This window comes from Cervus canadensis, chromosome 28, assembly GCF_019320065.1.
Source record: "Cervus canadensis isolate Bull #8, Minnesota chromosome 28, ASM1932006v1, whole genome shotgun sequence".
Taxonomy (NCBI): domain Eukaryota; kingdom Metazoa; phylum Chordata; class Mammalia; order Artiodactyla; family Cervidae; genus Cervus; species Cervus canadensis.
In genome coordinates this window covers 37822470-37848198 of record NC_057413.1, presented here as the reverse complement: position 1 = coordinate 37848198, position 25729 = coordinate 37822470, and the positions used below count along the sequence as shown (strand labels likewise).

The 25729-nt window shown below is 40.6% G+C and overlaps 1 protein-coding gene across 3 annotated transcripts in view; it reads left to right on the top strand.

The window, feature by feature from the left end:
* Positions 1–3462: 3462 nt before the first annotated feature.
* TINAG (tubulointerstitial nephritis antigen) overlaps positions 3463–25729 on the top strand; it is a 98833-nt gene continuing 76566 nt past the window's right edge. The window contains exons 1-3 of one of the 3 annotated variants that reach the window (XM_043450856.1): positions 3463–3962; positions 18514–18577; positions 19191–19280. In XM_043450856.1, coding sequence (XP_043306791.1) covers positions 3608–3962; positions 18514–18577; positions 19191–19280 — 509 coding nt within the window. In that variant the 5' untranslated portion in view covers positions 3463–3607. The remainder of the gene's footprint in view (positions 3963–18513; positions 18578–19190; positions 19281–25729) is intronic. The other 2 variants (XM_043450858.1, XM_043450857.1) reach the window with 2 other exon arrangements.

The window sequence follows — 25729 nt, the reverse complement described above, 5'->3', positions numbered from 1 at the left end:
GGAATGCAAAAAATCCAAATGGTTGTCTGAGGAGGCCTTACAAATAGCTAAGAAAAGAAGAGAGGCTAAAGACAAAGGAGAAAAGGAAAGACCCAGCCATCTGAATGCAGAGTTCCAAAGAATAGCAAGGGGAGATAAGAAAGTCTTCCTCAGTTATTATGCAAAGAAATAGAGAAAAACAATAGAATGGGAAAGACTAGAGATCTCTTCAAGATTATTAGAGATACCAAGGGAACATTTCATGCAAAGATGGGCTCAATAAAGGATAGAAATGGTATAGACCTAACAGAAGCAGAAGACATTAAGAAGAGGTGGCAAGAATACACAGAAGAATTACACAAAGAATATCTTCATGACCCAGATAACCAGGATGGTATGATCACTCACCTAGAGCCAGCCATCCTGGAATCTGAAGTCAAGTGGGCCTTAGGAAGCATCACTGTGAGCAAAGGTAGTGGAGTTGATGAAACTCCAGCTGAGCTATTTCAAGTCCTAAAAGGTGATGCTGTGAAAGTGCTGCACTCAGTATACCAGCAAATTTGGAAAACTCAGCAGTGGCCACAGGACTTGAAAAGGTCACTTTTCATTCCAATCCCAAAGAAAGGCAATGCCAAAGCATGCTCAAACTACCACACAATTGCACTCATCTCACACGCTAGCAAAGTAATGCTCAAAATTCTCCAAGCTAGGTTTCCAGACGTTCAAGCTGGATTTAGAAAAGGCAGAGGAACTAGAGGCCAAATTGCCAACATCCATTGGATTATTGAAAAAGCAAGAGAGTTCCAAAAAAGCATCTACTTCCACTTTATTGACTATGCCAAAGCTTTTGGCCATGTGGATCACAACAAACTGTGGGAAATTCTTCAGGAGATGAGAATACAAGACCACCTGACCTGTCTCCTGAGAAACCTATATGCAGGTCAAGAAGCAACAGTTAGAATTGTACATGGAACAACAGACTGGTTCCAAATCAGGAAAGGAGTACACCAAGGCCATATCATCACCCTGTTTATTTAATTTATTTGCAGAATACATCATAAGAAACTCTGGGCTGGATGAAGCACAAGTTGGAATCAAGATTGCTGGGAGAATTATCAATAACTTCAGATATGCAGATGACACCACCCTTATGGCAAAAAACTGAAAAGGAACTGAAAAGCCTCTTGATGACAGTGAAAAAGGAGAATGAAAAAGTTGACTTAAAACTCAACATTCAGAAAACTAAGATTATGGCATCTGGTCCCATCACTTCATGGCAAATACATGGGGAACCAGTAGAAAGAGTGACAGACTTGATTTTATTGGGCTCCAAAATCACTTCAGAGGGTGACTGAAAGCAAGAAATTAAAAGATGCTTGCTTCTTGGAAGAAAGAATATGACCAACCTAGACAGCATATTTTTTTTCCATTTATTTTTATTAGTTGGAGGCTAATTACTTTACAATATTGTAGTGGGTTTTGTCATATATTGACATGAATCAGCCTAGACAGCATATTAAAAAGCAGAGACATGACTTTGCTGAGAAAGGGCCATCAAAGCTATGGTTTTTCCAGTAGTCATTGATGGATGTAAGAGTTGACCATAAAGAAAGCTGAGCACCAAAGAAATGATGCTTTTGAAATGTGGTGTTGGAGAAGACTCTTGAGAGTCTCTTGGACAGCAAGGAGATCAAACCAGTCAATTCTAAAGGAAATCAGTCCTGAATTTCATTGAAAGAACTGATGCTGAATCTCCAATAATTTGGCGATCTGTTATGAAGAACTGACTCATTGGAAAAGACCTTGATACTGGGAAAAATTGAAGGAAGGAGGAGAAGGGGACGACAGAGGATGAGATGGTTGGATGGCATCACCGACTCATGGACATAACTTTGAACAGGCTTCAGGAGTTGGTGATGGACAGGGAAGCCTGGAGTGCTGCAGTCCATGGGGTCACAAAGAGCTGGACACGACTGAGTGACTAAACTAGCATGAATGATGTGCTAAGGACTTTAATATATTATCTCATTTAAATTTCTCAGCCACCTGATACGGGAATAAATTTTGTTATCTAAATGTTGCAGCTGATGAAATTGAAGCATAGAGAGGCTAAGCCACTTTCTCAAAGATGTGTGGCTAATCATTGGTGAAACTATGATTTGAACTCCTTAAGTCTCTCAGGCTCCTCTTCTTGACCAGTTCATTGTACCGGGCTACATGCTGTGGAGGACTCAGGTGTAATGAGATGGACTCAGGTCAATGAGAATCGAGGTTCGAGATGATTGAATGGGGCTGGAAATGGCACTTTGCAGTACTTTAGTGACTCAGTGGGTGGCAAGGAATCAGAGGCAGCAGAATTAGGATTGCACAGGTGGGATTATGGATATCAACACCAAGATGATATTAAATTAAAACAACAAAAGATAAAGACTAGCACTAGCTTACAGCCTGAGAGAAGAGTGCCAAAGAAAAGGAAACAATGAAGGTAAAATTATGAGTTAAATAATTTACAGAGCAAAGTTGGGGAATACATTTGATATGTCAGAGTTATGGATTAACTCTAGAGAGAAAGACACTCATTTTATAGGACAATAACTGAGGACCAGAGAAGCAAATCATGAACCTAAGATCATAAAGCCAATTAAATAGTAGCTCAGGGACAAGGGTCCAGGTTTTCTGATCTTCAGGACAAGTCCTTTCCACTAGGCAACCCAGACACTCTTGCTGAATCATTGTCTGCTGGTTATTTATCTCCAGTCCAAAGGAAGATATTATAGTTAATGAGTAAATATAGTATGGCAAAACCCACAGCTTTACAGAAACATGAAAGATATCTTGACCTTTGAGTTTCCTTCACATCTCTTCCCTCCCCGCTCCCCAACAGCTCCTTAGCTCAGAGCACTGACTTTTCTTGACTATAAACTGCCTTTCAGATATTGCAGACCCCTGCATTGATGTCAAGCAGAAATTCAGGTAGAGAAAACTAAGGTCACCTTCAGGGAATTTCTAGCTAAATTAGGCTCCACTAAGTTTTGAAATAAAAATGCTTCTGGTAGGTGAGTGCTGTACGGATGTGATATCAAGCCTGTGTGTGACTGGGCATTTGTTATTGATATGACAGAGCCGAGCAGGCAATCTCAGGAGAGTCTGGATTTTAGTGGCAGTGCGAATAAGTGAGATGAATAATTGTGCTTTTGACTTTTGAATTTCCTACACCTTGCCAGTAGTCATTGCAGCCAAAATTTGGGCCATGTGTATTCCAGAGAGGTTTTTGATTTAAGAATCTAGGTTATTTTGAAGGTAAGCAATGTTCAATGTATCATCTACACCTAAGATTTTATGTATTTATTTTTATGGCAATGGATGTTTTTCCTGTAATATGAAATATAAAATTTTAATGTTGGAGGAATGACAATGGTCTATTGGTAACATGCACGTTATCTTTGGCAAGCACTGAAATTCTTGATTAATGTTTAACTACAAGAAATACAGTCAGTTCAAGTGAAGTATCAGTTTCTGGATTCAGGCTGAGTTGTCTTGATGATTAGAACTTAGACTCCAAGGAGAAGCCCCAAGGCCAAGGGGATCGAACATAACAACCAGTGGGAGCCTTGCTGACCTCTGGAGAATGTGGGCCGGTTGTAAGATCTTAATCCTTGCTTATCTCACCACAGAAATTTGGATGGAGAGACAGTATTTTTCACAACAAGAAGTGGACCCAGGAGCTGAGTTCACTAGGAATCACACCATTTTGGAAGGTACTCGATTAAAAAGAGCCGCTTTCGAAGGGCAGTACTGTAGAAGTTTTGGTTGCTGTGAAGACAGAGATGATGGCTGTGTGACTCGGTTCTATGAAGCGGATGCGCTGTGTTACTGTGATAAATTCTGTGAAAGGGAAAATTCTGACTGCTGTCCTGATTACAAGTCATTTTGCCATGAAGAAAAGGGATGGCCTCCTCACACAAAGCCTTGGTTCCCAGAAGGTAGGGTTTGGGAATGTGTTCAAGCATTGTCCTAGTTCATTACAAGATCTGTCCAGCTGTCTTTTTCTTTCATTCCTTCCTGCCTCCTTCTCTCCTTCTCTTCCCTCTTTCCTTCTTTCCCTCCCTACCTCTCTCTCTCTCCTTTCTTTCCTCCCTTCCTTTCTTGAGTTGAAATGAAAAAATGAATACTTTGATCACCAGGTTAAATGTCTTTGGATTGTTAACGTGCTTTGATTCAGATGCTGGTACCTGCCTCAGCCTAGCACCTTCAGCAAAGTCCTGCTGTGACAGCCACAAAGGCTGATTTCCATTCTGCTTTGAATAGTCACTCAACTTATAAAAAGTTACTTAAGATTCTTTCTTTGTAAAATGTCTTGACAAAAAACAGCCTCTCATGCTTTTTTGAGTGTAACCTCAGAGAATCACATCAAAGTCACCAGACTGATCCTCTGCAGATATGTGTAACATTTTACTTATTTTCCCATAAGTGGCCTTAGAACCTGTGTCACAGCAATGCCATTTAAACCAACGCAGGAGCATAATAAAAGTGGCCACCCTCCCTGCCTAAGTAATACCAAAGACTCTCCCTGTGTGTTTTTGTTCATTTTGCCAATCAGGGATTTTAAACTGGGAAAAACAAAACAGTGCTCCATACAGAGTAGTTTTAACAGTCTAAGACTGAGTGAATAAATACAAATATTGGGTTGGGCAAAAAGTTAATTTGGGTTTTTCTATTACATTGTATAGAGCAACCTGAATGAATATTTTGGTCAACTCAATAATTCATAAGGAGAACGGTGCTACTTACTCTGTTGGTTTAATTATAGTAGAATGATTGTAGGTTCTGAGCAATCAATATATCTAAAGTTTGCAAAAAACACAGAACAAAACTCTACTCCTGCACTTCATATGAGGGAAAATTCAGGTTTCCTCAAAGCTCTGTCACATAATTATAAGTAGGTGGTGGTGAGTGGAAATTACAATTAGAAGACACTGCAGGACAAATTAGGATTTGTATCCTTACAGCAAAATCCAGATGCTGATTTTGCTTTCATTTTCAATAGTGTCATCTTGTTTGTAAAACACACACATGCTACGTTAAAATTTCCACAGCATAGTCATTCCTGCTAGACCTTTGCCTTTCCCAGCAAACAGCAATTCGATAGTTTATCAGAAATGGGCGATCTTGTCATTCACTGAAAAATATTCATTGACCATCTCCATCATGCCAGACATTGCACTTTTGCTGGGGCAACCATGGGGAAGAAAAAAGACAAATCTTATCTTCATGGGAGTGACAGTCAAGTTTTGTGGGACGGGGGATGGGGGGGTCGTGGTGCTTGGTGTAAGATATTTAACAAATTCACTATACAGTTGCAAATTGTGTTAAATTCTCAGAAGGAAACATTTAGGGTGCTATGGGAAAGCCTATCAGAATATAATGTCAACATGGAAAGCAGTGTAGAGTATTAGCTTGGAGAGTGAGGGGTGTGGTCACTGGGGAGCTGATGGAGCGGGATCTGGGAGCCAGGAGCTTGGTGTGGTCTAGGTGCTTGATGGAGACCTCCATTTCTGGAGAGTCATGGCCAGCAGAGGCTTGAAGGTGACATAAGAAAGGGTTTGAGAGGAGTAGAGGTCAGATTTCACTGGGACTTATGGGCTATATCAAGAATTTTAGATTTTATCCTGAGAACTCATTGAAAGTTGTCAGGTATGAGCAGGATCGGCTTCACGAACGTTGAGGGTGAGTATTATGTATTAGCTGCAGTACTTTTGATGTGCTAAAGCATACTTGAGTTTTTCTTATTTGAGCCCTGTAGCCCATTTAGAAAAGAAACTGCTTCTGCTTCTATGTCCGTTTTTGCTTGAAAGGTAAGACTTTAATTTAGGGTTATGTTTTAGGTAGACTATGTTCCTCGTATAGCTTTTATTCTATTCATGATGGAGGGATGCAATTCATCATTTTATGTAGTAGCAAAAGGTTCACATCATAACTATACTCATGCAGGTAATTGTTTTGTTTTTTCTTTCTTATGAAAGTAGCTTGTTGAAAGAAAATAGCAGTACACAATATTGAAAAATGGTACAAAATTATATAAAATAAATAGACAATGGCGTACTATTTGTAGTAATTTTTGGCAAGAATGAAGTGGCTTTCCTCTGAGATGCTAGAAACAAAATCACTGATTTATGAAATGCTTTTCAGTTATTTAAGTGCATGATATGGTCTAGTTTCTTATACTGTAATTCTTTTTCAATCTGGGACTTAAAATTGCATTATCTTAAGGTTTAAAAAAAATTGTCAATTAAGTAAATAATGTCCCCCCTTTTAAAAAATTTATTTATTTTACTTGGAGGCTAATTACAATATTGCAGTGGTTTTTGCCATACATTGACATGAATCAGCCATGGATGTACATGTGTTCCCCATCCTGAACCCCCCTCCCACCTCACTCCCCATCCCACCCCTCAGGGTCATCCCAGTGCACCAGCCCTGAGCACCCTGTCTCATGCATCAAACCTGGGCTGGTGATCTGTTTCATATATGATCATATACATGTTTCAATGCTGTTCTCTCAGATCAGCCCACCCTTGCCTTCTCGCACAGTCTAAAAAACTGTACTATACATCTGTGTCTCTTTTGCTGTCTCGCATATAGGGTTATCGTTATCATCTTTCTAAATTCCATATATATGCTTTAGAATATTGTATTGGTGTTTTTCTTTCTGGTTTACTTCACTCTGTATATTAGGCTCCAGTTTCACCCACCTCATTAGAACTGATTCAAATGTATTCTTTTTAATGGCTGAGTAATATTCCATTGTGTATAGGTACCACAGCTTTCTTAACCATTCATCTGCTGATGGACATCTAGGTTGCTTCCATGTTCTCAACCACTTGTAAAAGAATGAAACTAGAACACTTTCTAATACCATACACAAAAATAAACTCAAAATGGATTAAAGATCTAGACATAAGACCAGAAACTATAAAACGCTTAGAGGAGAACATAGGCAAAACACTCTCTGACATAAATTACAGCAGGATCCTCTATGACCCACCTCACAGAGTCATGGAAATAAAAACAAAAATAAACAAATGGGACCTAATTAAACTTAAAAGCTTTTGCACAATGAAGGAAACTATAAGCAAAGTGAAAAGACAGCCTTCAGAATGGGAGAAAACAATAGCAAATGAAGCAACTGACAATAATTAATCTCAAATATATACAAGCAACTCCTGAAGTTCAATTCCAGAAAAATAAATGACCCAATAAAAAAATGGGCCAAAGAACTAAACAGACAGTTCTCCAAAGAAGACATACAGATGGTTAACAAACACAGGAAAAGATGCTCAACATCACTCATTATCAGAGAAATGCAAATCAAAACCACAATGAGGTACCATCTGACGCCGGTCAGAATCCCTGCTATCCAAAAGTCTACAAACAGTAAATGCTGGAGAGAGTGTGGAGAAAAGGGAACCCTCTTACACTGTTGGTGGGAATGCAAACTAGTACAGCCACTATGGAGAACAGTGTGGAGATTCCTTAGAAAATTGGAACTAGAACTGCCATACGACCCAGCAATCCCACTGCTGGGCATACACACCGAGGAAACCAGAAGTGAAAGAGACACGTGCACCCCAGTGTTCATCGCAGCACTGTTTATAATGTCTCTTTTGTATAAACTGGAAGGTGGACATATAGTTACTTCCAGTCATTGGGGAATTTCAAAGGTCAGATACAGAAAACAAGTGATAGAGTTTGAAATGGAATCAGACTGGATTTTCCAGACAAAATCTCCAATGTGACAGATCTTAAGGAAAGAGTCTAGTGAACCATCTGCTGTGAACAGACATAAGCTAATTTGATTATACACAACTCTTATGTTCACCTTGGTAAAAAAAGAAAAAAAAAAGGATGTAAATTACTGGCATTTGAATTGAATGAAGGTTATTTACCCTTTCACAACCTCCTTAACCACATTACAATGAAGATAAATCACATTCCAAATTCTGCTGTGTATACTGATAATTACAAAAATATATGTTGGTACAGAGACCTACACTAGTCTATAAACCTGTGTAAGCTTCATGAAGTCTCAGGTCCCTATCCTGTTAGATGTTGCCACATCTACCATGCTTGAAAAATTTATTGGCATTTTCCCATATCTGATAATATTACAGATTATCAGGTTATAATAAATTCTCCTACCCAGTGGCTGGACAGATGTTTTAGAGATTAATCCTAGGGTATCAGGTTTAAGCATGAAGTCTTTTGATCTTAAGAGATACATAAAAACTGGGGAGTATGAGTGGGATATGATTTTTAACTATTTAAACTAATCTATATAAATTAAATATTGTTAAGTGATAAGAGTTGATTGCTTATATCCATTATGCTGATTAACCTAATTTTACCAATAAAAGCCCATTTCTGACACCCATTATGCTATACTCTAGTGTTCATTAAAAGATGGATAGCGGAACCCCTTGTAGGAGCTGCCCTTGAGTCTGGACTTTCAGGATAAATGATATTGACCACCCATGGGAGGCAGACTCCTGATTAAAGCAGACAACTGCCTTCCCTGAAGTGATGTTGAGACCAACACAGATAGTAGAACACATTATGATGGAGTATTTTTAAGTAAATTATATCATACTGTCATTTTTTTCTCAAATCAAGAGACTTATTTCACTTTCCAAAAATCTGATTTACCTAATTCTTGTAATAATGGCTGTTAATGTTGCAAAACTCCTTTGGTTTTGACAGTCATTACTATGCATCTATCTACTTATTTATATCAAGGTGTAACCAGCTTGATTACCTCACACTGAAGGGCTTTATAAGCTTTTCACTGAGAAAATAAAGACACCAGGAATTCTCTCAGCTCTCATCATAATTTTCAAGTTACTTCCATCTTGGTTACTGTTTCCATGAAGTAGATTCCTCTTCTTGAGCTCTGAATCCCATCATCTCTTATCTTTTCAAGATCTCCACCCTTACAATTGCCTCTTCCTCCCTCCCCCCTCTCCTTTTCTCTTCTTTCCTCTCTCCCTTTTTCTCCCTCTTTCTCTCCTAAACCATCATTTCCCTCCTTCTTTTCTGGATCAATCAATTTACAAAGTTACTGAGTTATGAAAGTGTTTTTGTAGCTCCCAACTTTTCTTTAACTCCTCAATTTCTACTACCTTTAAAGCATCAATCATATTTTCAAATTAACATTTTAAAAGAAATATTTTTTATTTAAAACTAGTAGAATCCAAAACAGGATACAAACATTGCTTGGGAGATGGAACTAGACAACATCAAAGGTTAATTTCTGATTCTGACTCTGTTTCTGTGATGAAGTGATACCTAGCATGGGAACCAAAGTTACAGTTTATTCCTTAGGGTGACACAGGATAATTCATCTTTTCACTGTTGGTGAGTGTAAATTGGTGAAATCATTCCAAAAAAAAAAAAAAAATGATGAATGAATTAAATGCCTTAAAGATGTCCAAACCTCAATTTTGACCCAGAACTTCCACTTCTTGGAATTTTTCCTGAGGAAATAACTGAGAAAGTGAGCAAATGTCATTTACAAGACATTGTCTTGCAGGAAGCTGGTGGGTGGTTGTAGCTCCCAACTTTGAAAAAGCCCACCCTCATCTCCATGTCCTTAACCAGTTTTATCTTATTTCCTCCTTTCCTTTAATGGCAAAATATCTGAAAGAAACATTTCACTTTCTGACTTCTAAACCTCTCATCAGCTCATTCCTACAAGACCTTGTTCCCTGCTACTTTACTGAGCTCTGTCTTGGCAGGATTATTGAAGACTTCCATGTTTTCAAGTGCAGTATTCAGGTGCCAATTCTCTTTTATTTTTTGGCTGTGCTATTCAGCATGTGGGTTCTTAGTTTCCCTACCAGGGATCAAACCTGCCTCCCCTGCATTGGAAGTGCAGAGTCTTAACCACTGGACCACCAGGGAAATCCCAGATCTCCATTCTTTTCTTGACCCCTCAGCTGTACTCTATGTAGGTGACAGCTTCTGCTTCTATGGAATATGTCTGTTGCTTTCCAGGACTCCACCATCCCCTGAATTCCCCCCTTCTTCCCAGGTCACTTCTTCCCAGTTTGTTTTTCTGAATGTCTGTTGGTTACGGTGTTTGAGCTCAGTCCTGGATGTCTTTCTCTTACCTACAAATACTCTCTCAAGGAGACTGTTATTTATTCTCAAAAACTTAAAGATATGCATGTTACTGGCTCTGAAATTCATGTTCCAGCCTTGACTTGACTTTGGACTTCCATTACTACTCTACTTGATGTTCTCCATTTGGATGTCTAACTTAGATTTAATCTTAGTCTAAAACATGTAAAGCAGAAGTTTGATTTCTCACCAAAAACCTGTTCCTTATTTCAATAATAGCATCACTGCTTCTCTATCCCTAAAGACAAAATCTTAGTGAGACTTCTGTGACCCTTCTTTTTCCTGATTCTCCAATAGTTAATCCCATTTGCTTTGGCTCCAAATTAAGTTCATCCAGTTCTTTCCACCCTTATCTGTATCAGGCAAATCCTTCATTCCTCTGGGACTACCATTCCAGGCAGCAGAATAGGAGAGGTGAGGACACAGATTATGGAAGAGATACTTTGGATAAGGTCTTTGTTGTTTTGGGTTCACGTTTATACAACCTTTCTACATTTCCTGTCTAGAGAAGATCCTTTAGCATTTGTTGAAGAGCTGGTTTGGTAGTGCTGAATTCTCTCAGCTTTTGCTTATCTGTAAAGCTTTTGAGTTCTCCTTCATATCTGAATGAGATCCTTGCTGGATACAGTAATCTAGGTTGTAGGTTATTCTCTTTCATTACTTTCAGGACGTCCTGCCATTCCCTTCTGGCCTGGAGGGTTTCTATTGATAGATCAGCTGTTATCCTTATGGGAATCCCTTTGTGTGTTATTTGTTGTTTTTCCCATGCTGCTTTTAATATTTGTTCTTTGTGTTTGATCTTTGTTAGTTTGATTAATATGTGTCTTGGGGTGTTTCGCCTTGGGTTTATCCTGTTTGGAACTCTCTGGGTTTCTTGGACTTGGGTGGCTATTTCGTTCCCCATTTTAGGGAAGTTTTCAGCTATTATCTCCTCGAGTATTTTCTCATGGCCTTTCTTTTTGTCTTCTTCTTCTGGAACTCCTATGATTCGAATGTTGGGGCGTTTCACATTGTCCCAGAGGTCCCTGAGGTTGTCCTCATTTCTTTTGATCCTTTTTTCTTTTTTCCTCTCTGCTTCATTTATTTCCACCATTTTATCTTCTATCTCACTTATCCTACCTTCTGCCTCCGTTATTCTACTCTTGGTTCCCTCCAAAGTGTTTTTGATCTCATTCATTGCATTATTCATTTTTAATTGACTCTTTTTTATTTCTTCTAGGTCTTTATTAAACAATTCTTGTATCTTTTCAATCTTTGTTTCCAGGCTATTTATCTGTAACTCCATTTTGTTTTCAAGATTTTGGATCATTTTTATTATCATTATTCTAAATTCTTTTTCAGGTAGATTCCCTATCTCCTCCTCTTTTGTTTGACTTGGTGGGCATTTTTCATGTTCCTTTACCTGTTGGGTATTTCTTTGCCTTTTCATCTTGTTTAGATTGTGTGTTGGAGAGAGTGGCTTTCTGTATTCTGGAGGTCTGTGGTTCCTTTTTATGTGGAGGATTTACCAGTGGGTGGGGTTGGGTTTGGCTTGTCAAGGTTTTCTGGTTGGAAGCTTGCGTCAATGTACTGGTGCGTGGAATTGATTTCTTCTCTTTGGAGAGCAATGGAGTGCCCAGTAATGAGTTTTGAGTTGGGTCTATGTGTTAGGTGTGACCTTGGGTAGCCTGTATGTTGACATTCAGGGCTATGTTCCTGTGTTGCTGGAGAATTTGCGTGGTATGTCTTGCTCTAAAACTTACTGGCGCTTGGGTGGTGGTTGGTTTCAGTGTAGGTATGGAGGCTTTTGGACGGTCACTTATTGCTTAAAGTTCCATGTAGTCAGGAGTTTTCTGGTGTTCTCAGGTTTGGGGCTTAAGTTTCCTGCCTCTGGATTTCAGTTTTATTCTTCCTGTAGTCTCAGGACTTCTCCAACTATACAGCACTGATAATTAAACTTCTAGGTTAATGGCGAAAAGATTCTCCCCCGTTAGGGACACCCAGAGAGGTTCACAGAGTTACATGAACAGGAGAAAAGGGAGGAGGGAGATAGAGATGAGTAGGAGGAGAAAAAGGGGGACTCAAGAGGAGAGAGACAGATCTACGCAGCTGTCTGTTCCCAGAGTGTTCTCGTATCTCAGACAACTACAAGGATTCACAGAATTGGATGGGGAAGAGAAGGGGAAAAGAGGAAATAGAGGTGTTCTGAGGTAGAAAACAGAGAGTCAAGATTGGGAGGGAATAATCTTCGGTTTAAAGATAGGGCTTCTCTTTTTTTTTTGTAAGGTTATAGTGTAGTGAAGATGAAAATGAAGAGTAGTAGAGGAGTACTAGAGGACTTTAAAAGAAATAAGAGAAAAAGAAAAATAGAAAATAGAAGAGAAAAAGGAAAGAAAAAAAAAAGAAGAAAAAGGAGAAAAAAAAAGAAAGAAAAAAAAAGAAAAAGAAAAAAAAGAAAGAAAAAAAAAATTTTTTTTTTCCCCTAATTAAAAAAATCGTAAAAATCTATGAAAATGAAAGTTAAGGAGTAATGGGGGAGTAATAGGGAATTTTAAAGGAAAATAAAAGAGAAAAAATAAAAAAGAAAAATATAAAAAGAAAAAAAAATTTTTTTTTTTTTCGTTACTTAGAAAAAATAGAAAAATAAAAAAAAAAGTAAAAATATGTCTAGGAATTTCTCTGGAGCTGTTGCGGTCAGTGTGGGTTCGGCTCAGTTTTAGATAGCTCCTCGTTCCAGCTTGCACTTCTCGATATCTACAGGGCCCTTCCGGTGAAGTCGGTGTTTTCTTCAGGGATTTTAATCTGTTGCACCAGTCCCTTCTGAAGCGGTTCCCTTTGTTTATTTGGCTTCTGTTTGCCGGTCTCTTCAGAGGCTCATTTCCGCCTTGACACAGGCGGCCGGAGGCGGACTCTTATTCAGGTAGCTAGTTCCGTTGCGCTGCTGGGAGGGGCTGGCGCTGCGGGGCGGGGCTGACGCTGCGGGGAGGGGCTGGCCCTGCGGGGGCGGGGCTGACGCTGCTGGGAGGGGCTGGCGCTGCGGGGAGGGGCTGGCGCTGCGGGGCGGGGCTGACGCTGCGGGGAGGGGCTGGCCCTGCGGGGGCGGGCTGGCGCTGCCGGGAGGGGCTGACGCTGCTTTCTCCGTCTGCGCTGCTCAGGCTCCCGGCTGTTCTATATGGAGCGCGCCCCGCGCTGCGCGAGGTTCCAGCCCTCGGGTGTTACACAAAAGCGCGGAAGGAAAAGCTGCGCCTGCTCTCTGTGCCTTTCCCGTCAGAGCGGTCCAGGCAGCCAGGGGCTTGGTGGGCGCGCTATCCCCAGGTGTGGCGCACCCACTCCCTTCCGCGGACCCAGTCTCAGTTTCCGCTGGCGCCAGGCGGGTGCGCGCGCCTTCCGCCCTCCGCGTCCCCAGCCCCAGTCCCCGCCCCGCGCCGGTCGGGTGCCTGCGCCCTGTGTCTCGCCGCGACCTTCCCCTCCCCCCTGCCTCCTGCCTCCGGCGGGGCTGGGCCGGTCCGCAGCCTGCGAGCTCTTTTCGGGACTTTCCCCGTCCCTTTGTTCTGCGAACGGCCGGCAGTGTGTTCCGGCCGGTCAATTTTCTCTCTCTCCTTTGGTCTCCCACAGTTCAAGTTGGCACCTCACAGAAGCTCCCCCCGATTGTCCTCAGGGCACTCAGGCCCGGACCCTAGCCCAAGCAAGGCCGCCTAAGACTCCCTTCCCGGGACGGGTCTCCGTCCTTAGCTCTTTTGCCTCACTTTTTATCTTTTATATTTTGTCCTACCTCCTTTTGAAGACAATGGTCTGCTTTTCTGGGCGCCTGATGACCTCAGCTAGCGATCAGAAGTTGTTTTGTGAAGTTTGCTCTGCATTCGGTTATTCTTTTGATGAATTTGTAGGAGAGAAAGTGGTCTCCCGGTCCTACTCCTCTGCCATCTTCTGGATAAGGTCTTATAAGTCCTTGTAAGAAGTTCAGTTTTAGTCTAAATTTAATACAGAAAAACTTGAGGATTTTAAGCAGGGAGTGACATAACACAGATCTTAAGAGATATCTCTAAATGCTGTTCAGGGGATGAAGGATACACTGGAGTCAGGCAGGAGTAGAGGAAGGTGGTGAACTGAATTTATATATTAGTGTAGAAGGTATTGCTTCGCTTTATCAGTACTTTGGCCAGGCTCGGATGAACAAATAATGGTTTCTGTTCAAGAAGCCACTCTCAAGTGAGATTGTAGCAATCTCTAATACTTTGGCCACCTAGTGCAAAGAACTGACTCATTGGAAAAGACCCTGATGCTGGAAAGATTGAAGGCAGGAGGAGAAGGGGACAACAGAGGATGAGATGGTTGGATGGCATCACCGACTCAATGGACATGAGTTTGAGTAAACTCTGGGAGTTGGTGATGGACAGGGAGGCCTGGTGTGCTGCAGTCCATGGGGTCACAAAGAGTAGGACATGGCTGAGCAACTGAACTGAACTGAACTGATGTATGTATGTATGTATACATATGTATATCTGAAAGCTGGTTTTTATTCATATTGTTTAAACGTTGCTTGTTCAATGTACTAGTTATATAGGTAAAGGGACCAGAAATCACAAAGGTTCTAATTGAAGGGAGCTGTCCTTTCTCTGACCTGTTCCCCAGCTACTAATTTTGAAGTCAAGAGAATGCTATCCCCAGGCCTACCCAAAATCATTAGTACTACATATAGTGTTAAAAAAAGTTCCATTTCTTGGTCTTCCCTCCTTAATGTCGTCAGTTCTTTGCATGAGGTGGCCAAAGTATTGGAGTTTCAGCTTCAACATCAGTCCTTCCAGTGAATATTTAGGACTGATTTCCTTTAGGATGGACTGGTTGGATCTCCTTGCAGTCCAGAGGACTCTCAAGAGTCTTCTCCAACACTATAGTTCAAAAGCATCAATTCTTCAGCACTCAGCTTTTTTTATAGTCCAACTCTCACATCCATACATGACCACTGGAAAAACCATAGCCTTGACTAGATGACCTTTGTTGGCAAAGTAATGTCTCTGCTTTTTAATATGCTGTCTAGGTTGGTCATAACTTTTCTTCCAAGGAGTAAATGTCTTTTAATTTCATGGCTCCAGTCACCATCTGCAGTGATTTTGGCACCCAAAAATAAAGCCTGTCACTGTTTCCATTGCTTCCCCATTTATTTGCCATGAAGTGATGGACTGGATTTCATGATCTTAGTTTTCTGAAAGTTGAGTTTTAAGCCAATTTTTTCACTCTCCTCTTTCACTTTCATCAAGAGGCTCTTTAGTTCTTCTTCACTTTCTGCCATAAGGGTAGTGTCATCTGCATATCTGAGGTTATTGATATTTCTCCTGGCAATCTTGATTCCAGCTTGTGCTTCATCCAGCCCAGAGTTTCTCATGATGTACTCTGCATATAAGTTAAATAAGCAGGGTGACAATATACAGCCTTGACATACTCCTTTCCTGATTTGGAACCAGTCTGTTGTTCCATGTCCAGTTCTAACTGTTGCTTCCTGACCTGCATACAGGTTTCTCAGGAGGCAAGTCAGGTGATCTGGTATTCCCGCCTCTTTAAGAATTTTCCAGTTTGTTGTGATCCACATAGTCAAAGGCTTTGGTATAGTCAATAAAGCAGAAGTAGATATTTTTCTGGAACTCTCTTGCTTTTTTGATGATCCAATGGATGTTGGCAATTTGATTTCTGGTTCCTCTGCCTTTTCTAAATTCAGCTTGAACATCTGGAAGTTCACAGTTCATGTACTGTTGAAGAGTGGCTTGGAGAATTTTGAGCATTACTTTACTAGCGTGTGAGATGAGTGCAATCGTGTGGTAGTTTGAGCATTCTTTGGCATTCATACATACATACATATATGTGTGTATGTGTGTGTGTGAGAGAGAGAGAAATTTTTGCTTTTTGGGCTTTTGGGTGCCCACATTCCTGTTACACCTCAGGTTTCAAACAATGTAGTGTATGTATGTATGTATGTATGTATATGTGTGTATATATATATATATATTCTTGCTTGGAGAATCCGGTGGATGGAGGAGTCTGGTAGGCTGCAGTCCATGGAGTCGCTAAGAGTCGGACACGACTGAACGCTTCACTTTCATGTTTCACTTTCATGCATTGGAGAAGGAAATGGCAACTCACTCCAGTGTTCTTGCCTGGAGAATCCCAGGGTCAGGGGAGCCTCGCGGGCTGCCGTCTGTGGGGTCGCACAGAGTCGGACATGACTGAAGCAACTTAGCAGCAGCAGCAGTGTATATATGTATGTATGAATAGATGGATGGATAGATGCATATGTCTGTCTGTCTATCTATCTATCTATCTATCTATCTATCTATGGGCTTCCCAAGTGGTACAGAGGTAAAGAATATACCTGTAATGCAGGAAACACAACAGACACAAGTTTGATCCTTGGGTTGGGAAGATTCCCTGGTGTAGGAAATGGAAACCTATTCCAGTATTCTCCTCCATGGACAGAGGAGCCTGGCAGGCTACAGTCCATGGGGTCCCGGTTGGACATGACTGAGCCACTGAGCGCTGAATCATTTGCTGTTCAGCAGAAATTAACTCAACACTGTAAATCAACTATACTTCAGTAAAATAAATTTTAAAAATCAGCTTCCCCCTCTCCCCGCCACCCTTCATCCTCCCTTTAGAACTAGTCGGTGGAATACTTTCCTTGACTTTGAGTGAAACTTGAATTGTTGCTTGCATTTTTACTGTTGCTTGCCTAGGTAATGAAAAGTTCTAGGGTGTTCGTAAATTGGAAGCATAGAAATTTATTTACAAAAAGTGTTTAATCCTGGGTAGTAATTAAAACTCTGAACTTGATTTAAAGTTTAATCTTTTCCCTCCCCTGTGGGCCACAAGAGAAGTGTTTTCATTCTCTCTTCCTGTGATGGTGGAATTCACGTAAAAGGGATGGTTAGATGCCAGTGCAAGGAGATTTGAAATTCATTAAGCAAAACATTGAACTGTGAGAACATGGTGCTTGCTGAAAGAAAGCAGCTGTAAATGTTTCCTGAGAAACAATTTTTTGAAAAATTGGAAGACAGCTAATCTGAAATTTGCTTTTGTGACATTATGGCTTGTAGTTAAACCAGGTCCCTTGAAATGCTTTCTAAATATGTAGATTTACTCCTATTATTATATACAGTAAATTAGAATTCCTAGAGGGGTGGGATGGAATGAGAGGTGGGAGGGAGCTTCTAGAGGGAAGGGACATATGTATACCTCTGGCTGATTCACATTGATGTATGGCAGAAACCAACACAATATTGTAAAGCAATTATCCTCCAATTAAAAATAAATAATTTTTTTAAAAAAAATTAGAATTCATTTTATTTAACTAGGGGCCATTGATGTGATCTCTCAATGATATGTTTCTATCAAAAAGGTTTTCATGGGACACAGGAGTGAATTATGCTACTTTTGCTAATTCAGTAATTTGTGTCAGTTAAATTTACAAAGGGATTTAGTTTGTAGACAGGGCACTATTTTACCATATCTTTCTGGTTGGTTTTCATGCAAGGATAATTCACCATTGATCTCTTTGGAGTAGTTTCAATAATCTGGTAAAATAGTTAGCAAAAAGTTTCAGTTAATGTGACTTGGCTGGTAGCTCAGACCATAAAGAAACTTCCTGCAAGGTGGAAGACCCAGGTTCAATCCTTGGACTGGGAAGATCCCCTGAAGAAGGGAATGGCTACCCACTCCAGTATTCTTGCCTGGAGAAATCCATGGACAGAGGAGCCTGGAGTGCTGCAGTCCATGGGGCTGCAAAGAGCTGGACACAACTGACTAACTAAACACTTTCACTTTTTGGTTAATAGTTGAGGAACATTTAGATTTAGAACACAAAGGGCTGCAATCTTATAAACTTTTCTCCTGATTCAAATTCTGGAGAAAAAATAGAGTTTCTCTTTGTAAGGTGAATTCGCTGAAATGGCTTCATATTTTGGTCCAAAACCTTGAGCTCCTTCCTCTAATCATATGCAACTATTTATACCCACATGAGACTTGATTAGATTTTAAGATGAGAAATGCTATTAATCATTTCAAACACTATTTTACTGCCTAGCTATTTAAACACATTAATTATTTTTTGAGTGTGTTTAGTGATTAATACCTCAGTAATCTAGTTTTTATGCTTTACAAATCCTCTCAGTTGGAACAAATACACAGAGCAAAGATAAAAGCTCATGGAGCAGATCCAGAAAAATTGGATATATAAACCCTGACAAAAACCCCACGTAGATTTCTGTCAGATTGGCACCAAATATTTTTGCATATTTGAAAAAACTAAACAAAATTTTAGAGTACTTGTTATGTGAATACATTTTATTAATCAATTTAGAATTTTGATTTGTTTACATGTTATGTTGACAGGCTGCCACAGAGATGGTCAACATTATGAAGAAGGATCAGTAATTAAAGAAAACTGCAATTCCTGGTAATGAATTTAAGTGGCACAGAACTGAATTCTACTGTCTGTGTATGTTTAATATCTGTGAAACAAAACATATGTTTAAATACAGATACACAGAATTATAAGATATCACATATCAGTAGTCTTTATGAGCATATTTAATTTTAATAGATGTGTAAAATCTACACATGAGTATTTCTTTTGAGTTTGATGTTTGTGACACTGCATTAAGTATATCTATTAATGACAAACATTTTGATATACTATAGGCAAATCAAATCATGTTTCCTTGAGCACAGTAACTAAATATATTATAATCAGACTGCCTTAAAATGATTATCCTGCAGAAAATTTCCAATTACACATACTGAATCTGCTGTCTTCATTGTTGTCTATTTTCAAACTTCAATGACTGAATGGTCATTTCATTCATTAACTGCCTGGAGTAGAAGATGTTGTGTTGTAGCGTACTTAATGAACGTATTGTGATTTGCTTTTGTCAAGAATTAAATGGTCATACAGTTAACATTAATCAAAAATATATTTTATACCTTAACAAAGTGCCACTCTTGGTACTAATTTTGTAAATGTACTCCTAAAAGGCCAAGTCACTTTCATAATGTTTGTATTTTTACAGCACCTGCTCAGGACAGCAGTGGAAATGTTCCCAGCATGTATGCCTTGTTCAACCAGGATTAATTGAACATGTCAATAAAGGAGACTATGGGTGAGAAAAATTTTGCTTTCTGGGATTTTTGGTGCCCACCTCCCTGTTACCCCTCAGGTTTCAAACAAGGTAGTTCCTATCACTTACCTGCAAAAAAGATCATTCTTAAAAAAAAAAAAAGAGTGTGAGAGAAATGGAGAGGGAGACAGAAAGACATGTGAAATTGGAATACACAGAGGTAAACGTCAAACAACTAAAAATTAAAATGTACAAAGGAGAAATATGGAGCATGGTCTTAAATTATTCAGGAAGGAGCAGTGTCATGGTATGAGTGAGGTGCGCAGGAGGAAGTTTAGTTTAAATAAGTAGTCAGACAAAATCAGGATCAAACTGATTCATTGATGTTTATCTTCTTTCCTTCCACATTTGCCCTGACCTAGCCAATCACAGGCTCAAGCTATCCTGTGCAGAATCTTACCTTAAGAGAGTAGTATTTTATCTTGAGGATTCCCCAGAAGACCAGTCCATCTAGACAGTTTCACTGAGATGATTGATATCTAGCCAATTTCACTCATAGTTGAGTCAAAAGAAAGATCAGGCCATTTTACTTTGCTAATAAACAAAAACTTGGGCTGATTGACAAAATAATGGTTTGATGCTCTGATAAATTAGCAAAGTCACTTTCCCACTTACATAGAAGGAATAAAGTAAAAATGCCAACACTGGCTTTCTTTACAGAACTGAAAGGAAGAGGGATGGTGGGATGGTTTCTGCCTCAGGATTTCTCTACTCTTGGTAACATTTTCCACCTTCAGGAAAAGATTTCACTTGAAAAGATCTATTGTCTAGCAACTATAAAAGTGAAGTCATCCTCAAATGAATTTTTTAAAACTAAAAATATAGTTTCTCCCCACACTTAAGCTGTATGTTTCCCAGCACAATGGGACACTAATTTTCAATGTATCCTGAGTATTTTCTTGGAAGACATGAAAGACAGAAGTCACATTTGTTGATATTAATATTCTCAAACCATTTTAAACTCCTCTGTGTGTGTGTTTCACCAATATTTTAGGTGATAATATGATGACATTTTAAGTATTTCAAGGGAAAATCAATTCTTTTCCATGGCTAAGTGATATTTAAATTATTAAAAGAACATGAGAGTATGTGTCATCATGAGAGATTATCTGAATCAGGTTCCTAAAAGGATTCAAATGCTTGACCTAACAAGCATGCATTTCCAGAAAGCCAAGATAAGCAGCCAACCTTTCTGCTGTCACAGAACCCAAAAGAAACCACCACCTAAAGCAATGTGGAAAAAAAGTCATATAAGAGTCTAGATCTGTTGGGAATGCTATCTCTCTTGGAAGGAAGAATTTTTCCATCATTTGTTTACTGTTGAGAGTACTCGAGGAATATTTCAGAGGCATGGGCCTTACCTTTTAGTAGCAAACATAGATGACTCAAAAAAGAAAAAAAAAAAAGGTGATATAGAATTGCAGCAAAAGAAAATATACACAGACAAAAGGGGAAAAAGAGGAGTATCACTGATCGCCCTGCTTGTGGCGCCAATTGTCTTGCTGTCTCCCACTGTGCACAATGTTCGTTGAACCCAGGGTAGGCAAGGCACAAGCTAAGAGGCTGGAAAGAGACTCGAGGAACCGTAGGAACTTCAGACACGTTTATTCTCTCCTGGTGGGCACGGCAGCCATAACACGGCTGGCTCAGCAGAGGTACTGCAGTTCTCCCCTCTCCTGACTGACCCAGTGGACACAGCCATGAGGCAGCAGTAACTCCCCCTACTTTATGGGTGGAGCTCACATATGTGCATACTGCACACAACTCATGACCAACTGAGTACCTCATGACGAGCATGTGCAGTGCTATAAATGATTTCAGCTGTTACACAGTCATTGTTTACAAAATGTGGGGCAAGAGAGCCTGAACATGCCATCTTGGCCAATTTGCTCTCTCCCCACACTCCACCCCTTCAAGGTCGCTCACCTCACATTCTATGTGCCGTCCATTTGTGATATTCCCGTGGCCAGTAACACTGACCCTTGGATTTAATCTTGCAACAGCAGTAGCTACAACAGCAAACAGTTACTTCCCTAACACACAGCAAAGCCCAACACCAGGTATCACTTGGGACTCATGTTGCAGTCCTTGCCCTCATGGGGCTAGAAGAGTTACCCACTGCACGTGGAGTGCCTTTATCTTCCACGGCCAAGTCTAGTCCACCATCTGTCCTTGTGAGATTGTAGGAGAGCCTCCACAGGGGCAACTCCACTCTTGCGGAATTTTTATTAAGGACACACAAAACCCCCAAGAGGCACCAGGCCCACCCCTCAAGGAAGGGATCTTTTGTGGTGTTCACAGTCCACCCACATGATTACACTTTTCTAAATCTGAGGACATGGCCTTTACAGTACACCTCCCCATAAATTAGCCCACATTTGCATCTGCATAACCCAGAGGTCGGGACGCCTGCTAGCTCAGGCCCCCTGTGGGTTCTTCGCACTTTCAAAATGGCGTCCTGCGTGCCGTCTCTCTCCTTCTCTCAGTGAAGTGAAGTGAAGTGAAGTCGCTCAGTCATGTCCGACTCTTAGCGACCCCATGGACTGTAGCCTACCGGGCTCCTCTATCCTCGGGATTTTCCAGGAAAGAGTACTGGAGTGGGGTTGCCATTTCCTTCTCCAGGGCTTCTCTCAGTAAGGACCTGCAAAACCTCTCAGGTGCCGGGCCCACCCCGTGTCCCAAAGTCACAAAAACCATGCTTCCAAGTGTTTCCTGTGCGTTTGCTGAACCTGCTTACCCAAGTCGGCCAACTCCACCTGAGTATATGGTTGGTATGTCATAAACTCAGTCACATTGGGGTCCCTTGAGGATACCCCCCATCCCACCTTAGCCTTCGGCTGCTCACGCTTCACTTTTTTTCCCCTGCTGCACAACGGGCCTCGCTGCCAAGCGGGGACCCACGGTCTCATGATGTTCATCATCACTGTCACTTACCACCTCGCTGTCAGGGATGCTGGGTTCTTCGGGGCCACGGGGTTCTTGCTCTAAAACCAATATACACTGCTCTAGTTCTTCCAAGTGTCTCTACATTGCACACCGGGGTGGCATCACAGAGAGCACTATCAGTATTTGCCTTCAGGGCACTCAGGAAAACCCACCCCACTGTGCCAGGCAGTTCCTGCCGCCTTGTTTGGCAAATGGGGACTCGCTGCCTGTAATGCCTTTTCAGTAGTATCCGGTGAACCATCCAGTCCCAGTCTTCCACGGGAGCCCATGTCAAGAGAAGAGAGGCCACACAGTACCATATGCTATCTGTTGGCCGCTGGCTTCCTCCATCTAGTGGAGCCTCAGACTCCCCTACCCGCTGGGTATCCTGCCAACTATGCCAGTTATATCGCTGATCATCCTGTTTGTGATGCCAATTGTCTTGCTGTATCTCACTGTGTACACTGTTCATTGAACCCAGGGAAGGCAAGCCGTGAGCTAAGAGGGTGGAAGGGGACTTGAGGGGCCCCAGGAACTGCAGGCACGTTTATTCTCTGCTATAACACAGCCTCTCTCTTGGCCGGTTCAGCAACCATAGCAGTATTCTCTCCTGGCTGATGCAGCAGCCATACAATCCTCTCCTCTTGTGACTGATCCAACAGACACAGCCGTGACACCACAGTAATCCCCCCCACTTTATGGGTGGAGCTCACATATATGTGTACCCCACACAACCCGTGACCATGCGAGTACCTCGTGACATGCATGTGCAGTGCTATAAGTGATCTCTGCTGTTACATACTCACTGTTTACAAAACATGGGGCGAGAGAGCCTGAACACACCATCTTGGCCAGTTTGCTCTCTGCCCACAGAGGTAAGTAAAAGAGATGAGTGATGAAGAAAAGGGCTAACACTAAAACTATTTACCAGGGAAGAAAAAGACAGAGTGTAGAAAGTCCTTGGATTTAAAAGAAAGTTCTAATTCTCAGATATTTACTGTTTCTGATGTTCAAGTTGCTTTCTTGTGTGAAAATGAAATCATTTTATATCATTCAGTGTCTATTTTAGTCTCTTTTAAAAATAACCTACAGGCAAATATATGCAGCCTTTGCTTTAAAGCATTTATTTCTGGCATCTTGGTAGTATCTAGATCCAAGCCTTTATTCATTCTGCATAACCTACTTTGGTGCTTATTTATTCCTTGTATTATGTTTTCATGCAATTAATATTAACAAAACATGTGTACCCTTTTGGCACTGCTGAGGATACAAATAAATAATGTCTTAGAGGAATTTACAATCCAGCTGAGGAGCCCACATGTCATAGCTTTGTAAAAGGGTTTCTAATGATAGGGCTGTTATAAATCCCAAATTCATAGCACAAGTGATAACCAGCAAGTTAGAACGAAGGTAGAAAGAGACAGTCTCAGTTATCTGATGCTGTGTAACAAAATCACTTCGGAATTTAGTAGCTTAAAACCACAAGCTTTATTTATTTATTTATTTTTAAGAGTTCTCTTTATTTTGACTGCACCTTGCAGCATATGGGATCTTTTTAAAAATTAATTTATTTTTTATTGAAGGATAATTGCTTTACAGAATTTTGCTGTTTTCTGTCAAACCTCAACATGAATCAGCCATAGGTATACCTATATCTCCTCCCTTTTGAAACTCCCTCCCATCTCCCTCTCCACCGATACGGTATCATAGAAACTTACCTTACATCACCATATGTAAAATAGATAGCCAACGGGAATTCGCTGTATGGCTCAGGAAACTCAAACAGGGGCACAAGCTTTATTTATTTATTTTTTATTAAATTAATTTATTTATTTTAATTGGAAGCTAATTACTTTACAATATTGTAGTGCTTTTTGCCATACATTGACATGGAAGCAACCTAGATGACCATTGGCAGAAGAATGGATAAGAAAACTGTGTTACATATACACAATGGAATATTACTCAGCTATTAAAAAGAATGCATTTGAATCAGTTCTAATGAGGTGGATGAAAGTGGAGCTTATCATACAGAGTGAAGTAAGTCAGAAAGAAAAACACCAATACAGTATACTAACACATACATATGGAATTTAGAAATATGGTAATGATGACCCTATATGCGAGACAGCAAAAGAGACACAGATGTAAAGAACAGACTTTTGGACTCTGTGGGAGAAGGCGAGGGTGAGATGATTTGAGAGAATAGCATTGAAACATGTATATTATCATATGTGAAATAGATGACCAGTCCACGTTTGATGCATGAGACAGGGTGCTCAGGGCTGGTGCACTGGAATGACTCTGAGGGATGGGATGGGGAGGGAGGTGGGGGGGTTCAGGGTGGGGAACACATGTACACCCATGGCTTCATTTTTACGTTCACATAAGCATACAGGATGGGCTTAGCTGAGGCTCTTTTCCTGATCTTTCCTTGGGTTACTCATATGTCCACAGACATCTGGAGCCTTAGCTGGGCTGCACTGTCTAGGTGGCCTCACTCCCATGGCTGGTGATTGGTGCTGGTTGTTGGGGGCCCACATGTCTCCAGGAGGACAGCCTTGTCATCTTCATATAATGACAGTGTTCAAGTGGGACATGAGTGGAGGCTAGAAATGGCCCCTTCAGAGGCCAAGGCTTGATGTTTTCACATTGCCAGTTTCACTGCTTTCTACTGAGCAGAGCAAGTCATCAGGCCAGCTCTTTCAACAGTTGGAGAAATGAACTCCATTTCTTAATGGGAAGAGCCACAAAGAATTTGTGTCCATTTTTAATCTGTCATATCGCTAAACCTGATTTTTTATTATGAACTCAATGTCTAGTCTATTGAATAAGTTGGTCCTCATTTCTCAATAATGTGTCAAATCAAAAATACCCCAAACTAAAAAGATTAGCCCTTGACTTGTCCTTGGTTACTGGCAGCTGCCTCTACCTTGTCAACTAAGCCAGAATATCCAAAGTTAGTTTCAGGCTTTTTCCCTCTTCACTCTGAGTCACTATGCTCTTATTTTTCTCACAAAGCTTATTTTAGAAATTTATTTCCTTATTTGATGCTATATTCTAGTGCATTTCTTGATCAAGCCTAGTTTGAAGTGATCTGACTTTTTCTTTTGTTTCCAGCTTAATGAAACCTCAAACCAATCCTTTATACTTTCATGGCTGTCCTTCTAAAACAAAGCTTTGCTTCTGTCACTCTTGTTCTTGAAAACTCTTCAATGACACTCCATTGCTTTAGAATATAATTACGCTCCTCTTCATAAATGACAATTTGGCCCAAATTCTTTACCGCCTCATCATTTACACTCTTTCCAGCCTGTCTTTCTGGTCTCTGTCATAGTTTAAGCATTACATATCTCCTCTTCACTAAATGTGCTTACCAATTTCAAATCTGCTTTGCTCCAGAGTTGCCTTTGTTTAGAATAAATTCTATCTTCTCTCACGTCTGGCCACCTAACTCATTCTCATTCTTCTAGGATGAGCACTGAAAAGTCACTGTCTGTAAAAAA